We start from the raw sequence: 25,286 nt of genomic DNA, 5'->3' as shown, positions 1-25,286 counted from the left end.
ATTAACATAATTAAACTAATAACAAGACTGACAATTAATATCTTTAGACCGTAAGGTTTGAATAACATTTTTGTAAAAAAAAAAAAAAATTCATGACGGAAAAAATGGTAGAATTTATAAAAATAATGATATTACACTGAGATGGAGTAATTTTGCCCTCTTTTGGGACGAAAGAATTTATAGGCGGCATAATTTATCGACCAAATTTTCTTCAAATTACGACGGTAATATACGGATCAGCAGCTTCACCTCGGCCTAATATTTAAACATATAAACTACCTGTTCTCAGAAAGATTTATGGATACGTGATTCGACCCAATTTCACGGCCCCTTAATCAAAGATTTATCTCGCACAATTTTACGACGTTATATGGCTTATTCGCACTATGCACATTTTCCTACGTTTCACTTTTCATTTCTTTCCAATTAATTTTTCCTCTGCTTCATTCCAATTTTCTTCTTCTTATTGTCAATTGCCTAATATAATTTATTTACTATTATCATAATCATCATTATTATTATTATTTTTATTATTATCGATATTATCATCAATATTGTAGTTAATTATATTGTTATTATAATTATAATTATTGTCGTTTCCATTTTCCTTACACAAAAAATATTTTTTTATTGTCTCGTTTTCAGATGCTTAGATGTATATATATATATATATTTTTTTTTCTCACTTTTGAGTGCTTGTGTCCCTCAGGCCAAGAGTTATACATCAGAAGTTGAATTATTGTCTCCATCTTATTTTATATATTTTTTTCTGGGCAGAATTTAAATTTCGTTCAAATTCTGTTCTGATTGTTCTTTTGCGTAGTTTTGTTTTTATCAAGTAACTTGTTTTATTATTACCCATCAGATTCTCCGGGCTTTAAAAATACTGCAGCTAGTCAACATTTTCGCCGCTGTTGATCAGATCGGAAAACTAAGGAATGTATCGTTACTTTTTTTTCTTCTGTGTTTTAATTCTTCTAATTCTATATTATTGTTATTTTTCTCCACACTCTATTCAGCACAGTAGAATAGTATATTGTGCAACTAGTGGGCAAATGACACGATTCCGAGTGAGTGTGAAGTTAGCCGCACGAATTCAGAATCGTCTTGCTCACGAGTTGCACGTAATGTTTTTCCCAATGAAAATGTAAAATTAGGCAATTAGTCGATGCTGAAAATGAGCAAATCGCATGATTTCTCAATTAAGTAACGGTTATGGTAAAACATTACAAGATACATGACAATCAAACTAAATGCACGAGCAAAAATTCAAGTTATGAGGAGGCGAAAACATAACCTCAACCGAGGGAATTGACAGTGTGAACTTACCGCGAATCACGAGACACATTTACGTGATCGGCGGTAGAGCGCGCCACCGTACAGAGGCTATTTGCTTTATAAGCGGACAAAAACAGTTTTTCTTCTTTAGTGGAGAAATGGTTCGCCAAATCCCAACACGCGTGTCATTCGTTGAGAAATAGCGTGTTGTGTTCATTTTCAGCATGCGGCCATACTTGCCCACTTTTACATTTGAGTTGCAACAAAACTATTGTACATATATGTACACACATGTATATATGTATAATATGTGTATGATATATTTATGTGTGTACAGGTATTACTTAATCAATAGACGCGACGAAAACAACTGCGTTCAAAAATAATTCGATTTTTATCCGAACGCGTATTTTTCCCCTCTCTTTCTCTCTTTTTTTTTTAAATTTTTTTTCCTCGTCCCTTCTCCAAATTCGCGCATATAATTTACTGCCTCGGTTTATCATGTTTTCTTCTCTATTTCTACTACCGTTTTCGTTCAGCGTAATCATGTCTTCGCGCAGACGTAGAACGCGTGCATAAGTATACCTGCACATGCAGTTTTTAAATTATATCAAGTTTCTCGTCAAAGCTCTCGTTACCCCTTGTCTTTGTCGGAGTATTTCGCGATCTGTTTGTGGATCCACGTCACGTACCTTGGCACGTATGCGTAAACACCCGGTAGCTTTGGATGAGCACATTTTATACCCCAACTCACTATTCCGCCAACGAACCATCTCTCCGGGTCCTTTTTGTCTCGACACAAAAGTGGCCCCCCTGAATCACCCTGCGAATTCAATACGACTCATCAAAATTTTCTTAAAGTATTAGATTTTCATTTTTTGATATCGGCAAAAGCTATGTCGCAATTTTAATAATTCTTGTGAATATTGGTTTTTCGTTTTTACGAGTTTCATCCATTTTTTTTCCACTCTTCTGAAGACATTTGATATTATGAAATTTTTAATAGCCATTTAGGAATTTTTCTGCTCGTTCATTCAATGTTTTCCAATAATCTCAATTTACTTAGCAATTCATATAATTCGTTTTGAATTTTGTTTTGTCTGAATGTATACAGCAGAACATCCAGCTGGTAATTCAAATGGCAATCCAATTCCCCGTTCATTTCAGAAATGTTGCCAATTTATATTTCATGAAGTGGTAACACAAATTGAAAATTGAAACCCGTGGTTAACTTAAACTGAAATAAAGCATTCAGACATGACAGATACAGCGGCTGACTGCGCGTGCGCGAACTTTTTAGTTACTTCATGCTGGTTGGCCACTTGAAGCTTTAACTGTCAAACACCGCTTATAAAAGTTATGTAGGTGGTGAGAATTTTTTGTTCCGGTTAAGCGGATCTCTAATAGTTGTTCAAATAATTCTGAAAAACTTGACAAGAAAACTTTCGTTGTTGACTAACTGAGGACTAATGACTGTTGCGGGTCATCGTAACAACGTGATTTCGATTTGTCACTCGACGTGAGAGAGTTCGATATTCTATGACTCGTTTTCAGTAAGTTGGTTCCCCTGCTTAGCAGACAAAAATGTCACCGCGATACGATCTCACGGACCAATAGACTTCAATTATTTTGCGCATGCGCAGTCGATCACTCAAAATGAATTTGCTAAGTTTCATTGTTTTCTCTGGGCAGAAAGTTGAGAAGTCGAGGTCAGGAGTTTTGTCAACTTTAAAAATTCTATTTTTTTCACGCGAATCATTGTTTAACAATTTGGGAGTATTGGAAATTATTCACCTGACAGGCGTCTTTCCCTCCTTCTGGATAACCGGCGCAAATCATGCCGTCGGTTACGTTAAGCTCTTTGTGTTCGAGCCAAAGGTTGCAGAGCTCTCTGTTCAATACTGGGACGTTTACTTCGTTGACGGCCGGCTCGTATTCCGAAACTGTAACAGAAAGATACGATGTGTAACGTTCTAATTTTGCTTCGGACTCGATCTGAAACGACGAATGTTACGGTAAAAATTTGACAAAAGCGTTCAAGAGAGCCTCATCTAATCTTATTGCTCACCATCCGTGTCTTCCTTCTTTCCCCAACCGATTACTGTGCAAAGTGTTCCGGGCGTCAGCTCCAAGTCCGCAGTTGGCAAGCAAACAGGTCTTAGATGGTCGTGAAACTGAACGCGACTGTCAAGCTGAAAAAATTGTACAAATTTTAGCCTTCGCAAGATTTGATGTAATAGAAAAAAGCAACGAGTCCTTGAACACGATGTTTCAAGACAGTGATTAAGAGGCCGTGTGAAAACAAATCACTTGAAAAGGGTGATGTTCAAGTCAAACAAACAGTTCTGAAAGTGGACAACGGCTTCTGAGTTTTTAGATTAACGTCCTAATGCTGATAAGAATTTAAATTGAACTGGATTTGTTGGTAGCGAATGGATAATTCCGTCATGTCTACAAATACAAAATCGTAAGCGTTGGATTTACCTGGAAAAGAGCGACGTCGTTGTCGTGAGCGACTCCCAGGTTATAATTTGGGTGAGGAACGACTCGCTTTACCTTGACTTTTTGACCGAGGTAAGTATGAGCGTGGCGTCTTGTTATACCGAGTTGGATTGTCCATCCGGATACGTCGGAGTGGCTGAAACTGCCAGATTTCTTCCTTCACACCGGATAGGTCGAGGAAATCATAAGTGTAATAATGCGTGTGTGAAAAATAAGGCAATAAAGTTGACACGATATATGAATTGTAAACGTTTCCAAGAAGTTGAAGGAGTTTGGATAATGAACTTGAATATGATGTGTTTTCGGTGCGATGTGAGAACAAAAATTGGTGACAGCGGTGGGATTCGAACGCTTGTGCTTTGAGGTGACAACATCTGTTTGTCTAACAACCTGAAAGATTCTTCATACTTTTTAGCAAAAAAACTTTCAATCTTGAGATTGCCTGAACTTTTCAGTGATTAATTGGATACACTTTGTAGAAAATTTATTCCTTTTCTCCGTAATTCGAGGGTTGTTGGTGACACATTCATCAGGATTCAAACTGGAATGACTCAAAGATATGATTGAAAACTCACTTTCCGACGCAATGTGACGCGGTCAGAACCCACTGATCGGAAATCAGGACTCCAGCGCAGTAAAAAACCTGTTCAGGTCCACCGAGAAGCGCTGCAAGGAATGGCCAATCACCGGGAGCTGCTTCAACTCCACCGACGATCCTCGCCTGAGGCCTCGAGTTACCGTAGATGCGCTTTCGCTTTCCGCATCCTGTGACGGTGTGAAAAATAACGTATCGCAGAACTCGAAATGTCAATTTCGAGAATTTGGGGATTGTTGAACAGTACTCAAAAAAATTAGAAACCCCGTTAAAGGATGTTTGAGTATATTGCAAAAGTTTTGGACTATTTTTTTTTTTTTGTGAATATGTTAAGACGATATTATGTAGTATTCTAGTATAATTGCAACATTGTCTCGAATATTTCCGGACTGTCGTTTTCTTTGCTTAAGTATTTGAATCATCGTTCATTCAGTTCCTGACTACTCTTACCGTATTCCGAACAGGCCAGTTCAACGGTAGGATAATTTTCGTATTTTGTGCAGCGCCGGAGTTCCTTGAGAATGTTGGTGTTGGTTTTTTGAGCAAGCCGCCATTGAACCGAGGTCTCGATTTTCCGCTGTGGCATCGAGACGTTGGTGCCATTTCTGGACAGTACTGACGAGTTTGCGACTCTGTTGGATCAGATTGAGATTTTTGGGACGATTAATACACCGCGCACCGCCAAGAACACTTCCGGATCATTCCACAATCGAAATGCTCCAGTGTAAGACGAACTCACTTGTATCCAAGATATGAGCATATCTGATGAGGTGAAGTTTCTGCGTCCCAATTCATTACACAGGCTGGTGAGAAGTTCCCGTTCTCAGCGTGGTAAATCTCCAACCGTCCTTTACCAATGTCACCGTTCCGCTCGCTAAGTCTTACTGAAACCACAGGATCAATACGTGATTTCTCTATGTTTTTTGATCGATAAGAATTTTTATCTTTGTCTAATACTTTGAAAAATTGGATTTCAATTTTATCTAATCTCAAAGGATAGTTTTATGGAATTCAAGTTACATTGTAATCAACGGTGACAAAAAATTTGTAAAAGGGCCTAGCCGGGTTTGCATATGAAATACGTCCTTTAACCGATTTGTGATTGCGTTATTCCAAACTTTTCCTTCTCATAAGAAGCCAAGTTTGCCCAAATTTCACCCCTCTATCTTTACTTATACACTGTAAATTGAAAGCAGCGTGATCTTCTAGTTCTATCCGATTTCCACGCCATTCCAACAAAGGAAATCATAAAAAAATTACAGATTTGGATGTGACATCTGTGTACGTGTTGTGATTTTTAGATTTTTCTGACTTCAAAGTCAACCTGTTAAAAATAACCACGGGTTTTCAAGTGAACAATTTCGTTGTTTTCGAGAACAAATGTTTGGTGATGTTTGTTTCATTTTTTTTATTTATAATTGCAAAATTTTTCATCGAATCCTGAAACATGTATGCATTTTGCCCCGAAACGCATACTCGAGACGAATATCTCGAATTCATATGGAGCCGTGTCCCTGATTTCGACATGTTTCAACAGGCTTGGTATTTTGTTTAATAACTTCTTTGAATACAACAAGGAACTAAGCTGTTTCAAACTAATTACAAGGTGTTTTAAAGACTTGAAAGTGGTCAAAAACGGTTTTCAAATTGTTACAAATGGTTTTAAAACAATTTTGAACGGGCATGAACATTTCCTAAGTCATTTTGAATGTCTTCAAGAGGTTTAAAAATAATTGTGAATATTCGAAGAATAATACCGAGGAAATTCAAAACACTTCTAAGTGGTTTGGAGTAGTTGCAGAATAACAGCAAAGTATTTTAAAATGAATTCCAAGAGTCTCGAATGATTTTGGAATGGTTTCAAGCGATTTCTACAAACAATTATGAATGAATGGAAGCGGTTTCTCGCTGTTTTTCAACGATCACAACAATTAGCAAATTTTTTAGTGAACAAAGCTTCACTTACAGCAATTCCTTTCGTCCTGTCCCCAAGGGCAGTCCGTGGTTCCATCGCAGACGTGTAAACTGGACATGCATTGTCTCTCTCCACAGTGAAGAACGGGGTCAGCGAGGGATTCTTCGTCGCTGGTCGAAGGTGCCGTGGCTCCGCATTCGCCACACCCGATTTCGTCCGATTGGTCAGCGCAATCGACGTGACCGTCGCAACGCCAATCAACCGGAATGCATCGGGTACCGTCGCATTGAAACCCGCTTGTACAGACTTGAAGTACGAAAGAAAACGTTTAATATTTCAATCAGTGTGTACTTTGCATTTTCTTCAAATGCACCAAGAGAAACGACAAATAAAGAAATATGTAATAATTTCCATTGCTTTTAAGCCTTGCAAAAAAATTCCATACACAGATATGTCCAGCAATTGATATTCAAATCGCAACTCACCCGCTGGAAAATTTTATCAATTCAAATATTTCGAACGATGATTTGACATTCCTGTTTTTGTAATCTAGTTGTTATTTATTTGCACAGAATGGATAATGTTCAGAATCGTTGTAATGGTTCGTGTCTCATGTTGCAAAAACATTAAAACTTACTTTGCAGACAATGGGGGAAAAATATTTCGAATATATTGGACTTCCGACGGGATCAATTTTTTTTCAATTTTCGACAACGGAGGTAACATGTCAAATTCTTAATTGACTTTTCATGCATTTTCGAATCTCGAACTATCCAAAATCCTGTTCATGAATATATTATATAGAATAGCATGATGATTCTACGACAGCAGAATGTTAATTATGACAGTTTGATATTCAATTTTGACCCAAGAATGATCAGCCACATTTTGAGAGGTGAGATTCCGGTAAAAATGTCATTCAAAATAATAACATGAAATGAGACAAATGCGATCATGCTTATTCCGAGAAATACATTACAATATGTTGAGCCGGATAAAAATTGATGAGGAAAAATAATTCTTGTCTTTGAACACAAAAACTGTGGCATACAGCGAGGGTGCGGAACAATTGCCGGTAGAAAAGTGAGAATTTTGAAGTTAGATAACAGCCGCATCCACCGGTTAGCTTGACAGCGTTATCGTTCAATATATGGATTTTACAATTAGATTTGCATTAGCGGTAGGTCGGGGGTCTCGGTGAACTTTTGTACGACGGTGACAGCGTGTGGCAAATGAAAAGAATTCGCGATAGGACCCGACATGTGCTTCGTGTTTTTTTTTTGCTATCTCATACCCTCGCAAAAGTGAACATCTTGTATCGCGGAATACATGATATAACATTAAAGCGCTGGAGAGAGTAGGTGAAATGTTTTAAAATTATCGAAAAAATAGAGACGTGAATATTTTTTCAGCCAAACATGGAACGGGTCGAGGTCGGAGTGTAAAAAGGTCAGAAAATAGAACATTGACAACTATATCGTTGTTTCAAAATCCATTTTGAATTAAGGGTTAAAATATGAAATCGTTGGAATTCTGGCGGTTTTGTATTTTGGTGATCTGTATACTTCACTGTTTTACACTTTGGCTATGTAGATTTTAAAATTTCAACAAATAGATTTCTGAGATTTTGAAAGTTGGGTATTGCGACACTTCGATTTTCTATTAATTCGACATTTTCACCCCCTGCCCAATGAAACAGAGACGGACCTTGCAAAGAGGGTGAAGAAGTTGAAGAAAAGGAAGAAGAAACCGCTTTGTCGCAATTTATTGATCAACGAATGGTCGTGGAAGGAGCCAGAAAAAGCAGGAAGGGTAGCCAAATGGACCATTTGCGATTCTTCTTAACTTTTCAGCTTCTTTTATCATCCCGGTAATCTGTACAAAACATCCTCCAAGTACTACACACACCTGATAAATTGAGAAAGAATCTCGATCCTCCGTGATTGTCTCCAACAGCAATCAAGAGACAGATCGGCGCGGATCGACTCAAGACGAAAGTCAGACCTCCTTTTCTGTACCTAAAAACGGGATGCGATTCCACGCTTTGATGAACCGGAATATTCCGAACGCTTTTTCTTGCAAAATATAAACCACAAGGCCAAAGACTCAAAGCTGATTCAGGGCGAGAGTTCAACCCTCGAGAATGCGATGAGTCACGTGATCGCTGTGAAACAGTTCGAAACGATAAAGAAACTGAAAGCATCTTCAACGTTTCCAGGAAGTCGCAAATATTCCGGGGTGGCAAGTTTGTCCGAAAACGTATAAAGGGGTTCTGGTAAATTTCCCAGGGGATCGCGCTTCGGTGATAATTTCTTATCGACAGTTGTTTAATCGTGCAGAAATCTTATTCGCGGAATGGATTCCGGGGTCGGAATTGCAAATTGCGGATCAATTATCCTGGACCGATTGTAAATCGCTCAGAGTATTGTTTTGATTCCAACACTGATTTCGGTTCAATACCGCTGCATAAGCAACGTGGAATTAGCTTCTTCGAATTCTTCGAGCTTATTTCACAATCAAATCCTTTTCCCAATGCTCGGTCTGTTTATATAAGCCCAGTTGTCGTAAGTTAAACTTGTTGGTACTGAACATCGTTTACCTTCTTACGTAACCGCAGCAGCCTTCGATCGTTACTCGACCCACGTTTCTCTAAACTGGTCCCCTAAACATTATTATTTTCTTATCATCCCCATTATAGTTAATTTCACACTCCGAGTCTTCTTTTCTGAAACTGCCAGATTCCGGCTTTTTTCTTTCCTTTCTTGTTGCTGTTTGTAATTAACTGAAGTACCTATTCTTGGAAATTGGTTTCGTTGGTAACAACCGTATTGCAGTATTATACATCATCATGAAGTCACTCGAGAGGTAATCAGAAACGAAATATAAATAATCGAATTTTCTTGGGTATGAGAATTTGTAGAGTGGTACGGAAAAATCATCGGAATCAATTCCGCCTCGGCAGTATAATGCATTTCGAGAATAAATGTGATAAATCGTGTGATGAAAATTTTTTACAACCCAGGATACATCATTTTTTTTTAATGAAAACCCTTCACAAACGATTGTGCGAGTAAGTTTGATTTGAGTAATTGTTTTCCCAAATCACTCAAATCTGAACTCCATGATCACGCCAATTCTCGCGGAAGGAAACGGGTGCCATTTGAAATTGGAGGACGAAAATTGGTGACAGCGGCAGGATAACGTTTCAAGAGGTATTCCGCAGTGTTTGGATCATTGTTATCGTGGACAATAGATTTGGTGAGATATTTATAACGGTCGTTAAGCCCGTCTTTTGTTTTCCCAGTTCGTTCTCGACGTTGCCGCATGACATACCCCATGCAAAATGCATTTTGCTGAATAATAAAAAAAAAAAAAAAAAAAAAAACACGGACTGGAAGAAGGAAAAAAAAAATAATGATAACGGGTTTATTCGGAAATTCTTATATATTTGAAACTCAGCATGAACATAACTTGGCTGGATGACATGTTTCGCACTACTCACAATATCTCAAAAAACTAGACAAGTGTGAGTAGGACTCGCGCCCTGAGGGTTTCGTATAAACTTAATCATTTCATTTAATGTTATGTAACTACAGATTAACTATTTTGAGACTTTTCCCTTTAATTGTGCCGTGAGACCTTGTTTCTTTTCAAATTTCATGATTCTAAGTCAACGGGAAGTACCTATAGATTTTGATGAGTGAGTTTGCGAGTGCTAAAGTATGTGACACAAATGGCCGCATCGTTTGATTGCATTGACCTGGAAGCTTGAATGTCTTACACCTCCAAGAGATCGTACATCTTAGTATTTGATATTAATTTCAACTTGATACTTCTATCAGTTCCTAAAAAAATTGTCTTGACAGACGAACAGACAGACAACGAAGTGTTTCAACAAGGGTTCTGTTTTTACTTTTTGAGTTACGGAACTCTAAAAAGGACCTAACCAACCTAACCACTTTGAATTTACAAGACAGTGTTCTTCGATAGCTAATTCGTTTTGCCACGTCCTCAGACGGTTATTATTAGGCTGATGAAAAAACAAAAGGAAAACAAATTTGGATCGTTGCAAAAAACGTGACGAATCCACAAATATTGTCTATAGATATGAAGTCAATCAGTTTGAGCCGTTTTGGAGATATTCTGGGCATCACACTACACATTGCTGAGAAAAATGGTTGACGTTATTGTTAATAACAATGCTTTCTATCAAATGAACGTATCAGAAAAAAATACGCAAAGGAAGCTCAATCTACATGCTTTTGAATCAGATAAGCCCCAATCGAATGAAGCAATTGGTTGTCGGGATATAAATTCACCTACCCTTTCAACCATCTGCTCGTACACACCCCATTATGTCTTTTTCATACAGGAGCACAATCATCATTCCACTAGAAAGATATTACTCACCGGGTTTCTCCGCCCTTTTTGCCGCTTCGATGACCTCGCGGTGTCCAACGCAAACCTCGGGGTCAGCATTCTCGGGAAAAAGGTTGCACTCCAGATACTCGGGCAGGGTGAGACCAAACACTTCGAGGAAGAACCCGCAGCGATGTTTGGTCTCTTCAAAAAGGAACGAATTTACAGCATTGGCCGAATAAGCAATCGAAGGAAACACCAATCAGTCGAAAATTCTTACGATAGCAGAGACTGCGACATGGCCTAACCACCTGGCCTCGTACACCACACTTCGGCACGAACACGCTGCAGAGAAACAGGGCTGCCAATTCGTAGCAGCGCACATCGACAACTGCGTCGTACAGTTCAAGCTCGTGCTGAGCGTCCCTCTGTCCAAAGTTGCCCATGTAGTTCGGGAATACGGTGAAATTGTACGGGATCTGTAACAATCATGTGTCAAGGAGGAACGATGCCTATTTATACGATAGGTTTAGGTCGACTCGGGATCAGTTGTGGACATCGTTTGATCCGGTTGTGACCACATTTATTACATTTAACCGAGCATTATGGTCACCAATCATACAATGGTGCTTTGATTCACCACTTCAAAGTTGAATATCAGTATTGAATTGAGTAAATCCATGAGATCAAAGGTCGCACCAGCGAATACAGAAGTTCGCAAAAGTGGCGAAAATTGATACAGTCGAAGTGCTACAAATGGTGTATCAAATTTTTCCTGCTCCTCGACAAAGACAAGTTCCTTACTTTCGTGTTTCCACTCGGAATGACGGATTTCATAGGGTTAAATATGAGTAATGAATATTGATCCTGAGTGAAATGGACCAAGTATATAGACCTTGAACAATACCCTCTGTAGGAGTTATCAAATTGTTCGACTATTTGGAGTTGGATGAAGCCCTTAGTTCGAGCGGAGGAGTTCACGAGCTGCAGAGAATGAAACTCAAACTCGAACTGCCGGATCCAGTCGAGTGCTCGCGATGCACACTCAAATGGATAGACGTGTGCATGCGGGTCAATGCTGTCTGTTTTCATCCGAACTAGTCGAACCCCTGGATTTCAGTGCACCAAATATTTTTTCGCAAACGAAACGAGAAGGCGGATTGCCTTCTCGTTTCGTTTGAACGTTCGTTCGTCACAGTGATTTGGCAATAATCGGTTCACTTCACTTCTCTTACCTTGTGGTACTGACAGAAGCTGACGATCACTGGCAGGCAGATTCCTGGTGCTGGATTTTTCAGCGGTGGTTCGAATTTCGGAGGTCCTGGGGCTATCACCATTTCCGTCGAATGTACAGTATTGTTTTCCAACCTCACAGTGTACGCTGGGTAAGCTGCAAGAGGAAGAACAAACGCCACTGGAGCATTTGGCTGACCACTTCGATCCTTCGATAGTATTGTTCATGTGGTTTTTTTGAACAAGTCACTTCGTTCAGGTATGACGTATACAAGTAGTTAACGAGTGATGATTATTGGACTTTTGTGAGAATTAATTAATTGAAGAATTAATTTAATTCGGTTTGTTTTCATGTAAGAATGGTGGATATGTACTACTTATTTCGAATGACTTGAAGCCTCAAAATCGATGCTCAGCAAATGGGCACTAGTGGTGAAATGTAGTACAACTCATGAAATAAGTCAGTGCAATTGATATAGTACAATGAAGCTTTTTACGGTGTCTCGGCAAAATGAGTTCTATGCAATTAAACGAGTCGATTGGAATCCAATTTTCCGAACATTAATATTACACGTTACATACATCGTGCATACATAGAGACCAATGCAGTGTGGAAAATTTCTCGGGTGGAAGTGGTCGCTAATTGGTTCGATATTGTATCCGGAATCTGGCTTTGTGACAAGTTATTAACGCTACTGATTGTGAGCGGAGAAAACCGCAAACCGTAACATTCAAAGGACGAATTATTATGGCTTGGAATATAATAACTGTCACGTAGTTGGTTTAAAGTCACCGAGTCTGCAGGTCTCTGAAGCTTGATTGCAGGCTTTCACGAAAATTCAGTTATGACATCGATCAGTTTTACTCACATTTAAAGTACGCTGCTAGGCCACCTGCTATCGCAAAAAGAGCCACGGCGTTGACCAGCACTTGAGCAAATCTAAAACGCAGTCTTCCTGTCGTCACGTAATGACTGCTCGGTCTCCTTATATCTCTGATTATCTGAATAAATACAAAATAAGTTAGTTCAAAAATTCCGCATAACGCAGTTCATAGATAGATGAAGATTCCAGCTCGATGAAAAGAGTATGCAAACGCTTTAAAGATGTTTTGAGACCCGTTTGAACTGCCATACCGTTCGTTTTTACACCTCGAAGATTCATTCCAAGAACAATTCCTGAACTGGACAATGAGTTCTGGGATTTGCTTTTGTTTATCGTCGATTGTTTAAAAAAAAAAAAAAAAAAAACGTTTGAAACAAATCCCTAATTCTCTGTACAGATTTTTTGGGGTTGTGTGAAGCGGTGAATTGGTGGTAGGAAAATTACCCCGGTTAATTGGTGGTGAATTAGCTCGTGTAAAACTCTGAAGCGATGAAGTGACGAGAGTGTTTTTATCAGAAGCTAATTGGAGGGGCGTGCGAAAACCCTCGGCGATTAAAAGCCGAAATTTACTTAAAGCGAGATGGAATTGAGAGTCACTTGAGCCGCGAGTAGTAAGAGGTAATTCCATTCTCTGCTCACCCCAACGTTAAACAACAAAGTTATGGCGCTTGCGGTTCGGCTTTCAACCTATATGTTTTGCTTGGATGCAAAGCAGGACTTGGATTTTTAACGCTGATGAAAAGTGTGCGAAACGAGCAAATAAATGGGAATAATTCTCTACCAGCTCTTTTTATGGGTTCGTTTTACTGCAGGAATTCACAGACCTCGATCCTATGTAGAGTTTCATTCAATGGAGTCAAAAGCTTTTCACTCCTCTTTCTTTGGGTTTCGTTGCACTTTGTGAACAAGAATTTATTGATCTGTTTTTACATGTTTTGATCGCGTTTTTTTTTTATGTCCACAGGAACACACACGTGCGCGGATGCGCGCGCGTTCATATATATTTCCATCACTGTCGTATTGTCTCGGCGAGCTGAAAAAATCTGATATTTTTATTTTTACACGTATAACTCTGATTTGCATTCATCATACTCGGCAGAGCTTAACGAAGAGAAAGTATCATGCTGAAAAAAAAAGAACGCCAATGCAATACAGAGATGGAATTGAAAAAGGTTTATAACTTCCTCTTTCCCTTTCTCTCACATACTGAAATGCAACGAAGACAGAATAATGAACGAGTTGACAAAATGAAGCTGAAAAGTATCGAAGACTTCTGAATAGCAAAAGTCTTGTGCGTTCAATTCAACCACGAGTTTAATTTTAAGGACTTCCATGTACCTGTGTGATTTTTACTACTTCGTAGCATGTAGCGTCGAGTAATTACGTGATATTTCTTCCAGTATAACATTATCTGATGTCAACCTGACACCATCCGATGTCAATCCAACACTATTCCATGTTAGTCTAACGCTATTTTGCGTCAATACCACACTGACTAAGGTCGATATAACACTATCAATATGCTTGGGTGAAGTGTCTACTTCTGAGGACATCTCAGAATTGATTAAAGCGTTAACGATCCTTCTCACGAAATAGAATCCACCCTCCCATAAGCAGGTCTGTATAAAGTGTCTCTCAAAACGGCTGAATGCAAGAATTTCAACTTATTCGTACGGTCGCGTCGCACGTATAATTGATGACTTGCCAGCCCCTCATGAACTTTCAAGCGAATCAACACGAAAGAAGTAGTAGTAGATATGACGATTTAATGCCAAAATCGGCAGGTCTACCAAATCTTTTCAGGAGGAGAGAATCTTTAAGCTGAACGTAAGCTCTGCAGTAGGGATGACAAAAAATGTTTTTATTCGAACTTCAAACGATAGAAGCTCGGTAATTGATGTTGGAACACGTTTATCTAGACAACATTTTTTTTTTCTCTCGATTTTTATTTTATCTCCGCAGGCGAGTTATTCAGGTTTCCAGAACCCTCCTATAACGTTTATTCAATCTGTTCATCTCTCGACCCCTCTTTTCATGCTTCCCTTCCACAAGATGAGGTTTCAAAAAGCCCTGTCTCTTCGAAGTGAGTGCGCGATTTCTCTTACTGGAATATTTGCAGCGTACCGTAGAGTTCCGACATACAATCAGTTAACGGCACCAGTCTGCAGTGCTTTTTAATAAGCGACGAAAAGCCGAGACCAATTCCACGGTATGGTTGAAAAATGACTATAAGCTATTTTGAACTAATTTCAAGAAGGTTTCAAAGATATTCAACCGTTTCGGAAAAACGGTTTCAAACTAATTTCGAAGTGCTTCAAGTGTTTTGTAAATGGTTTCCAGCGATTTCAGAACGATTACAAATGCTTTTAAACTAATCACACAGAGTTTTAAGCGATTTTTAAGTAGTCTCCAATTAATTCGGAAGGTTCTAAATAATTTCTAAATGATTTCGAAGCGATTTCACACTGATTAGAAATGGTTTCAAACTAGTTTCATTGAATTTGAAACAGTTTTGAGCGGTTCTTCACTGATTTGCGGCAATTCCTGCGTGATTTGAAACGAATTCGAACGATTCTACGCGATATCTGAGTAACGAGCTAGGAAACGAATTAAGCCATCGTCTAATTAATAAGGTTAGCCGTTCTGGCCGGTTAAACCGGTTAACCGTACAGCCTTGCATCTGAGCGCTTGTAGTCAGAAGTAATTTGCGATTTTAACAAGTAGACCGTTGAAAGTAAGTTTCACTTCATTTTCACTTAACTCCTTAAAATGGTTACTTCAGATTGTGTTCCATATAATATTACAGAGATAATTCAGAAGCCTACGTTCGAATTCGTCTCAATCTTGAGATAACGCGCAAACATAACGCTTTTTATAGTATGCACGTAAATGATATCGTAAAGTTTCGTACACTTTGTTACTCTACGTGCCACCATAATTGGCTTACACAATTCACCCGACGTTCACAACGATTAATCTCTCTCTCATGGAAACAATATACGAGGCTTTCCGAATGCAAAACTGAAGTTGCCACCGACTGACAAGTAGGTACCGCGGTTGGAAATCGATACCGTAATAGAACCTACCATAAATAACAGTCCGTGATGATTGTCGCTGTATCAGAAAATACAAGTGAACAAGATGGCAGGAGAACGTTTCTAATTCTGTATTTATCCTTCAAGAAATAGCAGTCTGTAAAAGGACCGGATTTTATTATTGGAATTTACTCACTCTGTGATGAAGCGACATGTTGCTTCCGTTGTGAAATCGCACGATTGTTTGCAGACTGGCCGGCGTGCTCATCGACTTTGTGATCGGACTTCCTGGCGGATTCTCTGGCTCTGGTACAAGTGCTCTTCCTAAAAACAGGCAACAACAATTGACTAACAGAGTGGGAAAAGTATATTGGTGAGAAATTAATTATTTTCAATATGTTTGAACAAAATATCCATGAATTATTTCAAAAAGTGAGGACACAACTTTGAGAACCTTTTGTAATCACGTATGATCTTATTTAAACACCATGATTTCTTTTCAACTCACTTTGAAACTTTTGTATCGCTCCAAAATCATGAAAAATCTCGTTTAAACTCCATAAATTTTCTACAGAACACTATGAAATTTTTGAAATACTCGTAATATCTTATTCGAGCTTCATAAATACTTGTTAAACCACCTGAAAACTTTTTTAAAGTTACGAAAACAAGTGAAATATTGTTCGAACTACATGAATTCTCCTCAAAACACCTCAAGACTCTTTGAAACATTCGAAATCACGTAAGTACATGATCAAGCCTCATCGATTCTTGTCAAATTACTTGGTAACTTATCAAATGTTTCTGAATCACTTGAAATCTCTCGGAACCCTTCAAAATCTCATCCATTTTCAAATTTGATGTCCTGCGTGAGATTTTTGGAGTTGAAATCGTTAAAAAAACTGCACAAAACCCAAAGCGGGTAAATCTCTAAGAAACGGACATGTCTCTTGGAATCGAGAACCCTTTTGAACACACCTGGAACTTTCCCGTTGGCGTGTTTATGGGGCAAAAGCGGTGCCTCCATGGTCTTGCTGGTGTAGCTGGGCGAACTGGTCTGACTGAAGCTGTCCGAGGACACATTGCTGTCCTGGCGAACGCTTATGGGCTTAGGAACGGGGCTCTGAACGATGGCGCTGAGCGGTGGTGGGATGTTGGTCTGCGTGGCCTTCGGAAGTTTCTCGAGTTTCTCGCCGTTGGTCTTTTCCCGCTTGCCGAAGCTGTTCTGAAGCATGTTCCTCGCCTTCTCCATGTCCGAATCGTACCGGGACTTTAGCTGATCTTCAAACTTCGCGCGCTCCGGTACTTCCGGCGGCTCGGCCGGAACCGGAAGCGGCTTCTCGTGCAGCCTGCGCTCCAGATCACGCGCCGCTCGCTGAAGCTCCTCGAACTTCAATCGCTCGACGCCGGCGTGCTTTCCAAGCTCACCGGTTCGCTCCTGCAGCCGCTTATCGAGGTCACGTGACGCCTTGTCAAGCTCGATCAGATTCCGTTCCTCCTGACGCTGCTGCCACGGACTCACAGCGCCACTGCTCTTCGATGCCGTCGGTCTTGGTTCGGGTTTTGGCGGCGTTGGGTCCGCCTTTGGCTGCCCGAATTGCGCCGCCGGTTTACGGTCAGGATTCGAACGCCGCGGGACTGCCGGGAGCTGGACTTGCAACGGTATTGGACGCTCGTTTTTGCATCGCTTCGGAATCGCCGGGGCTCGGAGCGGGATCGGCGGTGGCGCCACCTGCGGGACAAACGGAAGAAATTTTTTCTTTCACTTCGTCATCGAAAGTGGTAGATAATATGTAACAATGCAACGTTCGTTTCCATAAAAAAAAAAATTTATTCACGACATTCTCAAAAATATTAAAAGTTATAAGTGCTCTAGTGTTATTGTGACATTGTCATTCGATGGTTCAACAAAAAATTGTGAGTAACTCTCGCGATTCTCGTTGTTTAAAAAATTTAGAAACATTTCTCAACTGAACTCGAAGGTGACTTTCCAAAATACGCGATTAAAAAAAGTGAAAAATCCCGGACCCGCAAATCCCGGTATTCAATTCACACGTAGATTCGACTACACCGAACAAAGTTTCATGAACAAAGTATTTTCTTGCATGGTTGGATCGACTTTAGTCAGTATAATCCCTAAATAAAATTTTTACAAAATAAACTCCTCACTGAACTTCACTATTCGCATATAAAAATTCAAACTTATTACGATCCTAGTTGCATAGAAAACGAAAGGAATTGCTATCCAAATGTACGATCCAATTATAACGAACCATCAAATTATGCCAACGATTCGCAGCTTGCAATATTCGGATGAATTTTAAATGAAAATAGGTTGACGATGTGGAAAAATTTGATTACAGAAATAATTTTGGTGCGTTATAACTTGATTTTATTTCAACTTTGTTTTTTACAACTGAGTGACGTAATATGATAGTTAATCATGAGACTGCAACTCAGGTGACAGCTTTTATTTTTTATGCAACTCGAATAACTCTGTGATTGTCTCAAATTTTTTTGCAAAAATTTTTGACGACAAGGACTTTTTGAAAAAGATGAGGAATTTTTCACGGTCACAGACGTTATTTAAACCAATATTCAGAAACATGTTGACGAAAATGGATCGAACCAGACTTAGGCTTATTCAATGAAATTATATTGATATAGTTAGAATCTGTCGGAAAAGCTGAGAGTTTCAATTACTTGTTTTCTCGATCGCTAAATGATCGAGGATCTATTAATAATCGTCGTGTTCGTGATCCTACGTGCTTTATGAAATTGTCTTAATATCCAATTTTTCATCCAGTTGCGGAACTGCTCGGTGAAATTTCAGCGTCTTTCAACGAACTACTAATTTTTAGCTCATTCGCCTTTGTGATATTGTTGCCGAAAATTTCTCAGATAAAGTTGAGAAAGAATTTAGTTGCAAGGTTTCATCGTCGCGGGTTTCCTCAAGCGATACTCGTAAAGAGACAGGCACTTGCAGGAATTTGTAATTTCACCGGACTTCATCCTTGAATTACTGGAACGCTCTTCATTCTTTGTCAACTCAATAAGCGCAATAAGGCAACAAATTTCTCCCTCAATTCGCAAATTTTCAGGTCACAGGCATTTCACTGTTATACATGGCTTATTTTTAAGGTGTAAGGGGTTCATCTACTCATCATTTCCAATGTATAGCAGATCAATGTATGCCCATTTCAAATATTGTTCCCTCCTCTCTTTTCGACTCTTTCAAATTGATCAAAACAATATAACCGTATAGGTTCTACTGCCTGCGAATCGAGTGATAATTTGTTGCAAAAAAATTTATTGGACTTATAGGGAGGTGTAATTTATTTGCTTCCCCAGTGTCGAAAAAGTTTCACACAAAGGTAAACATAGCTTTCAGCCTAACCAGGTTTTTCGATGCAGCAAAAACGACAGAAAATGGGTGAAATTTGTTGTGAGTATAAATGTGAGTATAAATTGAGTGACCTTGTGTTAAAGTGGTTGTAGTGCCGGTGTAAAGTGGAATTCTGAGTGTCTGATTGTTGTGGCTGATACACTGGCTGCTGATGGGTTGGACAAAAAGCCTGAAATGGAAATAAAAAACGAAGTAGAAGTAGAAGTAGAAGCAGAAGTCAAATCGCATTTGCGGAAATCCGATTCACTGACTTTAAGGCGGGCTGCAAGTGACTCAAGAATCGATATTTGATCCCTTATTTCATTACGAGATACTCAGACATTGTGAATATATAAAATTTACATATCCGTAAGATAACAATATTTTTTTAAGTATGTTAGAAGAATAGAAAAAAATAAAAGTAATAAATGAGAGCCTCGATATTGATCGTTCATTTCAAATCGGTATAAAACGGTCGAAAAATTATTGAATTTTGGATTATGAATGTTTACCTTATTTTTTGGAGAACGATGTTTTATACATCCCTACCAAGACACTTGTTTTCATTATGTTGGCATAGGCAAATATACAATTTTTCAAGACTGCACTGATATTAATTTTTATTAAGAAACAGCGATATTAAATTCACTATTGCCATGAAAACGAAAAAGATTCGTTCTAGTCATCTTCTGAAAAACGGTTATCGTTACAATAAAAGACATATTACAGAGTCAAATCGAATAAATTTACTGTATTTTTTGTCACTATACAGCAATTTTAAATGAAAAATCGATATCGAAATGCTTTTCTTCAAACTTCTATTGAGTTTCTTCTATTTCACACTACGTTGGCTCTCTTGATTCAGAAGATTGTTTTCTAAAAAATTGACTGAAATAGTTTTCTTTTTCATCATATTAAAATCGCTAAGTCAATTCAATTTTACAACATAGCACTGATTTTGATAACCATGTCGAAAAGAAAACGTCATATCAAATTGACTGCTGAAAAAAGAAAATAGTCCTCTGAATAAAATAATGAGCCATTGAAAAGTGAAGTCGAATGAATGTACTAAATTATCAACTTCGAAGGGATTTAAAATGAATCATTAATATTTAATCCTTATCTTCATAATCCCAGTATTACATATCTTTGTATTTTTCAAGCTATTTCCGTAGTTCAAAAATATAATAATTCAAGAAATAATCCGTGTATGACCATCGGGTGATAAAATTGACGAACAGTGTTAATTCTTGGCAAAGCAGCCCTGTTAACTACGTAGAAACTTGCCGGAGCTTCCCGTCGACGAAAAGTTTCGGGCAAACCATTTAACTCTACTAAGTGTCAAGTTCTCCTTCCCTCCTTTTCGCCCCCATTCCACGCTCTGAAGGCAGGAGGGTGGGAATTTTACTTGTCAGCAAAATTATCGAAAATCGCTCTTGTTCATCGAATAGCGGCCGTGTTCCGCCTCACCGTCGACAGAATTTTACCCGGTGTTAGTGCGTTCTGGTCACGATCCGAAGGGTTTTACTTCCACCTAGACCTCGACGAGCGACTCGATCACTCCCGAAATACCGGGTTGAATAAAGCCTCAGCACTTTGTGAACCCGAATTTCAGCCCTTCAAAAAGAACAGCAAATCTTCGAGCAGCTAATCGAATTAACCAAGTTTCAACTGTGTGCCTTAAATAATTCGAATGTCTTAACGATGTCAACTTGCCCATGTACGGTATTATTAATACAAAGCACAAGAACTATTCTCCGCATTGTGACAGCGTATGGACTTGAATTAAGTTCATATTTTATTGTGTACACAAAACCTTGAAAGAAAAGTCTTGGAAAACTTTTCGATCGAAACAAAATTCACGTTTTTTATAAATTCTAATCGCACGTCAATGAACTAGGTTTTATTTTTGCATTATGACGACACGTTAACTCAACTACCCAATAATGCCCTTATGGCTAAACTTCCTCGTCACGAAAAATTACTACTGTACGCAAAATTTGGATTCAAACTTTAAAAAAATTTTAAATTAGACAAGTTTCCCACTTCTGCGGATTCTGAACTTAAAGCATAACAATCTCATTCTTTCATTGTGATGAAACATGTTATCCAATTACGTAATTATTTGTGAGTGTGTGTAGATTTCTCATCATAAAAAAAGTGATGAACGCTAAGTTTTGAGTGTTACGTTTAAAAGTTTTGTAATCGAATCGGAATTGAAATGGTTCTAAAGTTCTGCGGATGCTGAGATGAGTGCATAAGATTTAACTTCAACAGTTGAAGTCAAGTTACACAATAATGAAAAGTCCAAATCATAGAAGCTACTGAATGCTACGTTTCGATGAAACATTCAGCAATTTTAAAATTGAATTCGGTTGAAATATTTTTTCCAAAGCGTCTCAGAGAACAGCACTAGAACTTTTTTTACATTTCAACCGAAAATTTTAGGGCCTGTGATTGATTTTTTATGTTTCATTTCGTCAATCTTTTGTTTTTACGTCTAGCGTACTTTTAACGAAAACTTGTAGGACAATTCTAATTATGTTTCAACGATTCGAAGGTAACGGTTCAACCTGAGGACTGACCACATTAGCCCTTCGAATGAGAACTAGAAATTTGTCGAGTCCAACACGGAGATTTGCAACTACTAAAAGCCTCGCCTCGAAGCTAACGAGACTCGAAATACGACCATGAACCACAGAAGTCCGGCCCTCATCAACTGATCTCACCAAGAATATCCGTCTGTTGCGGCTTTTAAGGTAAATTAATGAACAAGGAGTCCGAAAGCAAACGAACGGAGGAACAAACAAACTGCACGGAAAGTGGAAACGGAGTTTCACGATGCGTTGCGGAGGCTGTTTCAAAGACATTTTCGATGATTCCCGGAAGCAAGAAAATCAAAAATTAGCTAAAAACACGAACACGTATCAAAGTTCCAAAACAAACCTTTTTGATCAGTGTTAGTGCTAAAATTGTTGGAACAAAAAAAAAAACAAAACTCGTGTTTAAGTAAACAAATTTCAAAATTCGTTACGTCTTAGTTTAGAAAGCTTAATTTTTATTTGTAACAGAAACCATGGAATACTTATTTCAAAAGTATCATAATACCAAAATAAGCGTCCAAAATTTTTCAAAAATCACTACGGTAACTTTATATTACCCATTCCAATTGATTTCATTTTTTCAAAAATCTTATTGACCCATAATGAATCGTACAGATTTTGTCAACTCAAAAATTGGTTTGTATCTGTACTCTTTTCCGAACGGTATAGGTACTTACATCCGTGTGATTGATTAAAATATTTTGTTGAAAAAGCCTCAACGATATCATATACGTCAAACTTATAATGCGATGACTTACGAGCAGCATTTGTTTTTAACACACAACTGTAATGAACGTCTTTTTTCATTGCATTGGTTTTTGTTCCGCCATGTCTATCAGTGCTGCAAATTGTTATACACATGGTTGATTTTCGCTCTTAACTGAACACATAAATTTTTATCACCTACCGCAGGGGTTGCGGAATGGCGACGCGGTATCGGCGGTGCTCCAACGTTTCCGGCCGGCGGTGGTTCCGGTAAAAGCGACGTACGCGTCGGAAAGCCGACGCTGTGCGTCCTGCTCTGCCTGTAACACGGATCAAAAAATAAATCAAAATTATTCCACAGGTCGAAGAATTTTCAAGCTGATTAAAATACTCGGACCCCAAGCCCCGTACGGGGTGAGGGATACAGGTTGAACGCTGATCGAGCGCGACTCCAGGTGGCGGATAGGAGAACGACCAGGGAAGGCCCTAGGGGGTGGAACGTTCCTTCCTTTTTTAGTCGTGGGACCCTCATGGATTTGGGACCGGAAAACTTAGATTCAAGAAAAGAGCATGACGAGGTGGCATCCACGGAGACCAGCTCGATGGAAATGAAGCCAGAAGTCGAGATCGAAAGTCTGCGGGCGGACGACGAGACGTGAGTCTCCTTGACGCCTTGATCGTCGACAGAGAGCATTTCGCTCGCCCTGGGACCCACGGCTTCATCGCTAAAGCCGAAGTGTATGCTTTACTAGCCTGTGCCAGGTATATCCTGAGCAGAGGTTACGAAGACAAGCACATAAACATTTGTAGCGATAGTCGGGCTGCAATCAGTTCCTTGGATGCTTAAATCATAAGGCCAGTACTGGCACGGGAATGCGTCATACTGCTAACACGGCTGGCATAGGCCAATCACGTGAGCTTTATATGGGTGCTGGTACATAGTGGTATCCATGGCAAGGAGCTGGCATACAAACTAGTCACGAAGGGCACTTCACGCTGGGCAAGCGATGCGGCCTGCATCACTGACATATATCCGGGGTACGTAAGGTACACTTGGGGACAATGAATCTGAGACGGCTCATTTTTCACACTAGACAGTTATGTTGGCGACACAGAGAAACCTACAGTGCCATAGTCGACCGAGCATGAAACAAACTCAACCTCAATAAACGTAACATAACCCATGACCGTCGAATCTAACCTTAGAATACTTCAGGGGTAATGACTTATTGGATTGACACGTATTCTAAGGTTAGATTCGACGGTCATGGGTTATGTTATGTTTATTGAGATCGAATTTGTTTCGCTCTCGGCCGACCATGGCGCTGTAGGTTTCTCTGTGTTGCCAACATAATTGTCTAGTGTAAAAAATTAGCCGTCTCAGATTCATTGTCCTCAAGTGTACCTATCCAGGAACTAGACGGAGAGCCGCATGGCTCACACAAATGTCCCCGTTCCAAGAGCCATCGCACGCTTTAGGAGCCACGCTCACTAATCTAGACAGGACCCAACTGAGAGCCGTGATGGGTCTTATTACCGGGCACTGGTACACGAGTGGGCATCTGATGCACGTCGGACTCAGTACGGAGTCCCAGTGCCTGAGATGCGGAGAGGAGCAGGAGACTTCCTCAACCTGATCGTTTGGTGTGGCGGACTGGAGGGTACATGAAACAAGCCATTGGGGTCAGCCACGTCGGCGGGGAGAATATCGAGCAAACACGGGTGGACAGGCTGCTTCAGATCGCTAAACTGGCTGACCTCACGTCGTTTCCAACATTCTAGGGTGCCTAACGGGCCCAGGCACAATGGTCCAGCAGGACTGACCGTCCGGTCACCCTCGCTCAACAACAAGATTAAAATAACAAAAAAGAAATAAAAAGAAAGACGACCTTAGTTATCAGTAAAACTATAATATGTCTATATTTCTGTGTATGCGTATAAAATATATCGTGCTTTCATATTTTTATTTGGTTAGAATCGACTCCGGTTGTTTTCTTCTCCTATCTCTGGTCTTTTCCATTCTGATCGCATTGACATTTTTCACGATTACAACTTAATTCATCCAATTCAACAAGGGACTTCGAGGCCTTTGCATTAAGGTAGCCTGACGATTAATGAATGGAGAATTTCACGTAATCTCAAGGCATAAGGCATTATAAACTATTGAATCCATTATCAATTGATAAAATTAAAATGATATATATTGGTGAGAATGTTGTGTGTAATCCCTAAATCCCGATGAAAAGGGGAAGAATTCGACAGACCGCAAAGGACAGGAATCGATCCGACTGCTCAGATACCGTAAGACTGGTTGTTGTGTGTCCATCAATAAGCTACGAGGAATTTCTCCCAGCTTATGAAAATTGATGCAATTATAGCGCAGTGGGAACGAGGTAGCTCGTTCATTATCGCCGAATTATCATCTGCTAGAATTCATTCAACACGGTATATGGTCTGAGGTTTGTTATAATCGAAGGCTTGTTACTAATTTTAAGGCGAATTTTCTGGGCCAAGGGAAGCGAAACTTCACATTGAACATTTGCAGGGGAACGCTTTTGCGGCTATGCGTTGTTCAAATTTTGATTCTCATTGTAATCTGGGGGTTTGAAATTATCTGAAACTGATAAGTACGCGATGATGAATTCGCGATTGTACCATTTTCTTCAAACTCTGTGTTAACGCATTAATATAAGAATTTCGAGTGAAATTTTTTTAATAGAAATATGATTAGTAGTATTGGTAATAGTAGCAATAGTCACAATAGTTGAATAGTAGTTATAGCGCTGACAGTT

General features: G+C 39.3%; 1 protein-coding gene across 6 annotated transcripts in view; it reads right to left on the bottom strand.

Annotated features, from left to right (window-relative positions):
- Positions 1-606: 606 nt before the first annotated feature.
- Positions 607-25,286, bottom strand: part of LOC107216742 (atrial natriuretic peptide-converting enzyme-like) — a 95,206-nt gene continuing 70,526 nt past the window's right edge. For 3 of the 6 annotated variants that reach the window (XM_046740500.1, XM_046740501.1, XM_046740502.1), the window contains 16 exons: positions 22,697-22,814; positions 16,780-17,533; positions 15,998-16,125; positions 12,752-12,884; positions 11,885-12,039; positions 10,930-11,128; positions 10,701-10,853; positions 6,342-6,596; positions 5,115-5,259; positions 4,826-5,007; positions 4,356-4,545; positions 3,763-3,937; positions 3,347-3,470; positions 3,073-3,221; positions 1,971-2,101; positions 607-1,863 (listed from right to left, as the gene is read on the bottom strand). In XM_046740500.1, coding sequence (XP_046596456.1) covers positions 1,623-1,863; positions 1,971-2,101; positions 3,073-3,221; positions 3,347-3,470; positions 3,763-3,937; positions 4,356-4,545; positions 4,826-5,007; positions 5,115-5,259; positions 6,342-6,596; positions 10,701-10,853; positions 10,930-11,128; positions 11,885-12,039; positions 12,752-12,884; positions 15,998-16,125; positions 16,780-17,533; positions 22,697-22,814 — 3,232 coding nt within the window. In that variant the 3' untranslated portion in view covers positions 607-1,622. Of the gene's footprint in view, positions 2,102-3,072; positions 3,222-3,346; positions 3,471-3,762; positions 3,938-4,355; positions 4,546-4,825; positions 5,008-5,114; positions 5,260-6,341; positions 6,597-10,700; positions 10,854-10,929; positions 11,129-11,884; positions 12,040-12,751; positions 12,885-15,997; positions 16,126-16,779; positions 17,534-22,696; positions 22,815-25,286 lie in introns of all 6 variants that reach the window. The other 3 variants (XM_046740503.1, XM_046740505.1, XM_046740506.1) reach the window with 3 other exon arrangements.

The sequence above is a fragment of the Neodiprion lecontei genome, chromosome 5, assembly GCF_021901455.1.
Source record: "Neodiprion lecontei isolate iyNeoLeco1 chromosome 5, iyNeoLeco1.1, whole genome shotgun sequence".
Classification (NCBI taxonomy): Eukaryota; Metazoa; Arthropoda; class Insecta; order Hymenoptera; family Diprionidae; genus Neodiprion; species Neodiprion lecontei.
Note: the sequence above shows the minus strand (reverse complement) of the source record. Positions and strands in the feature narration are given on the sequence as shown.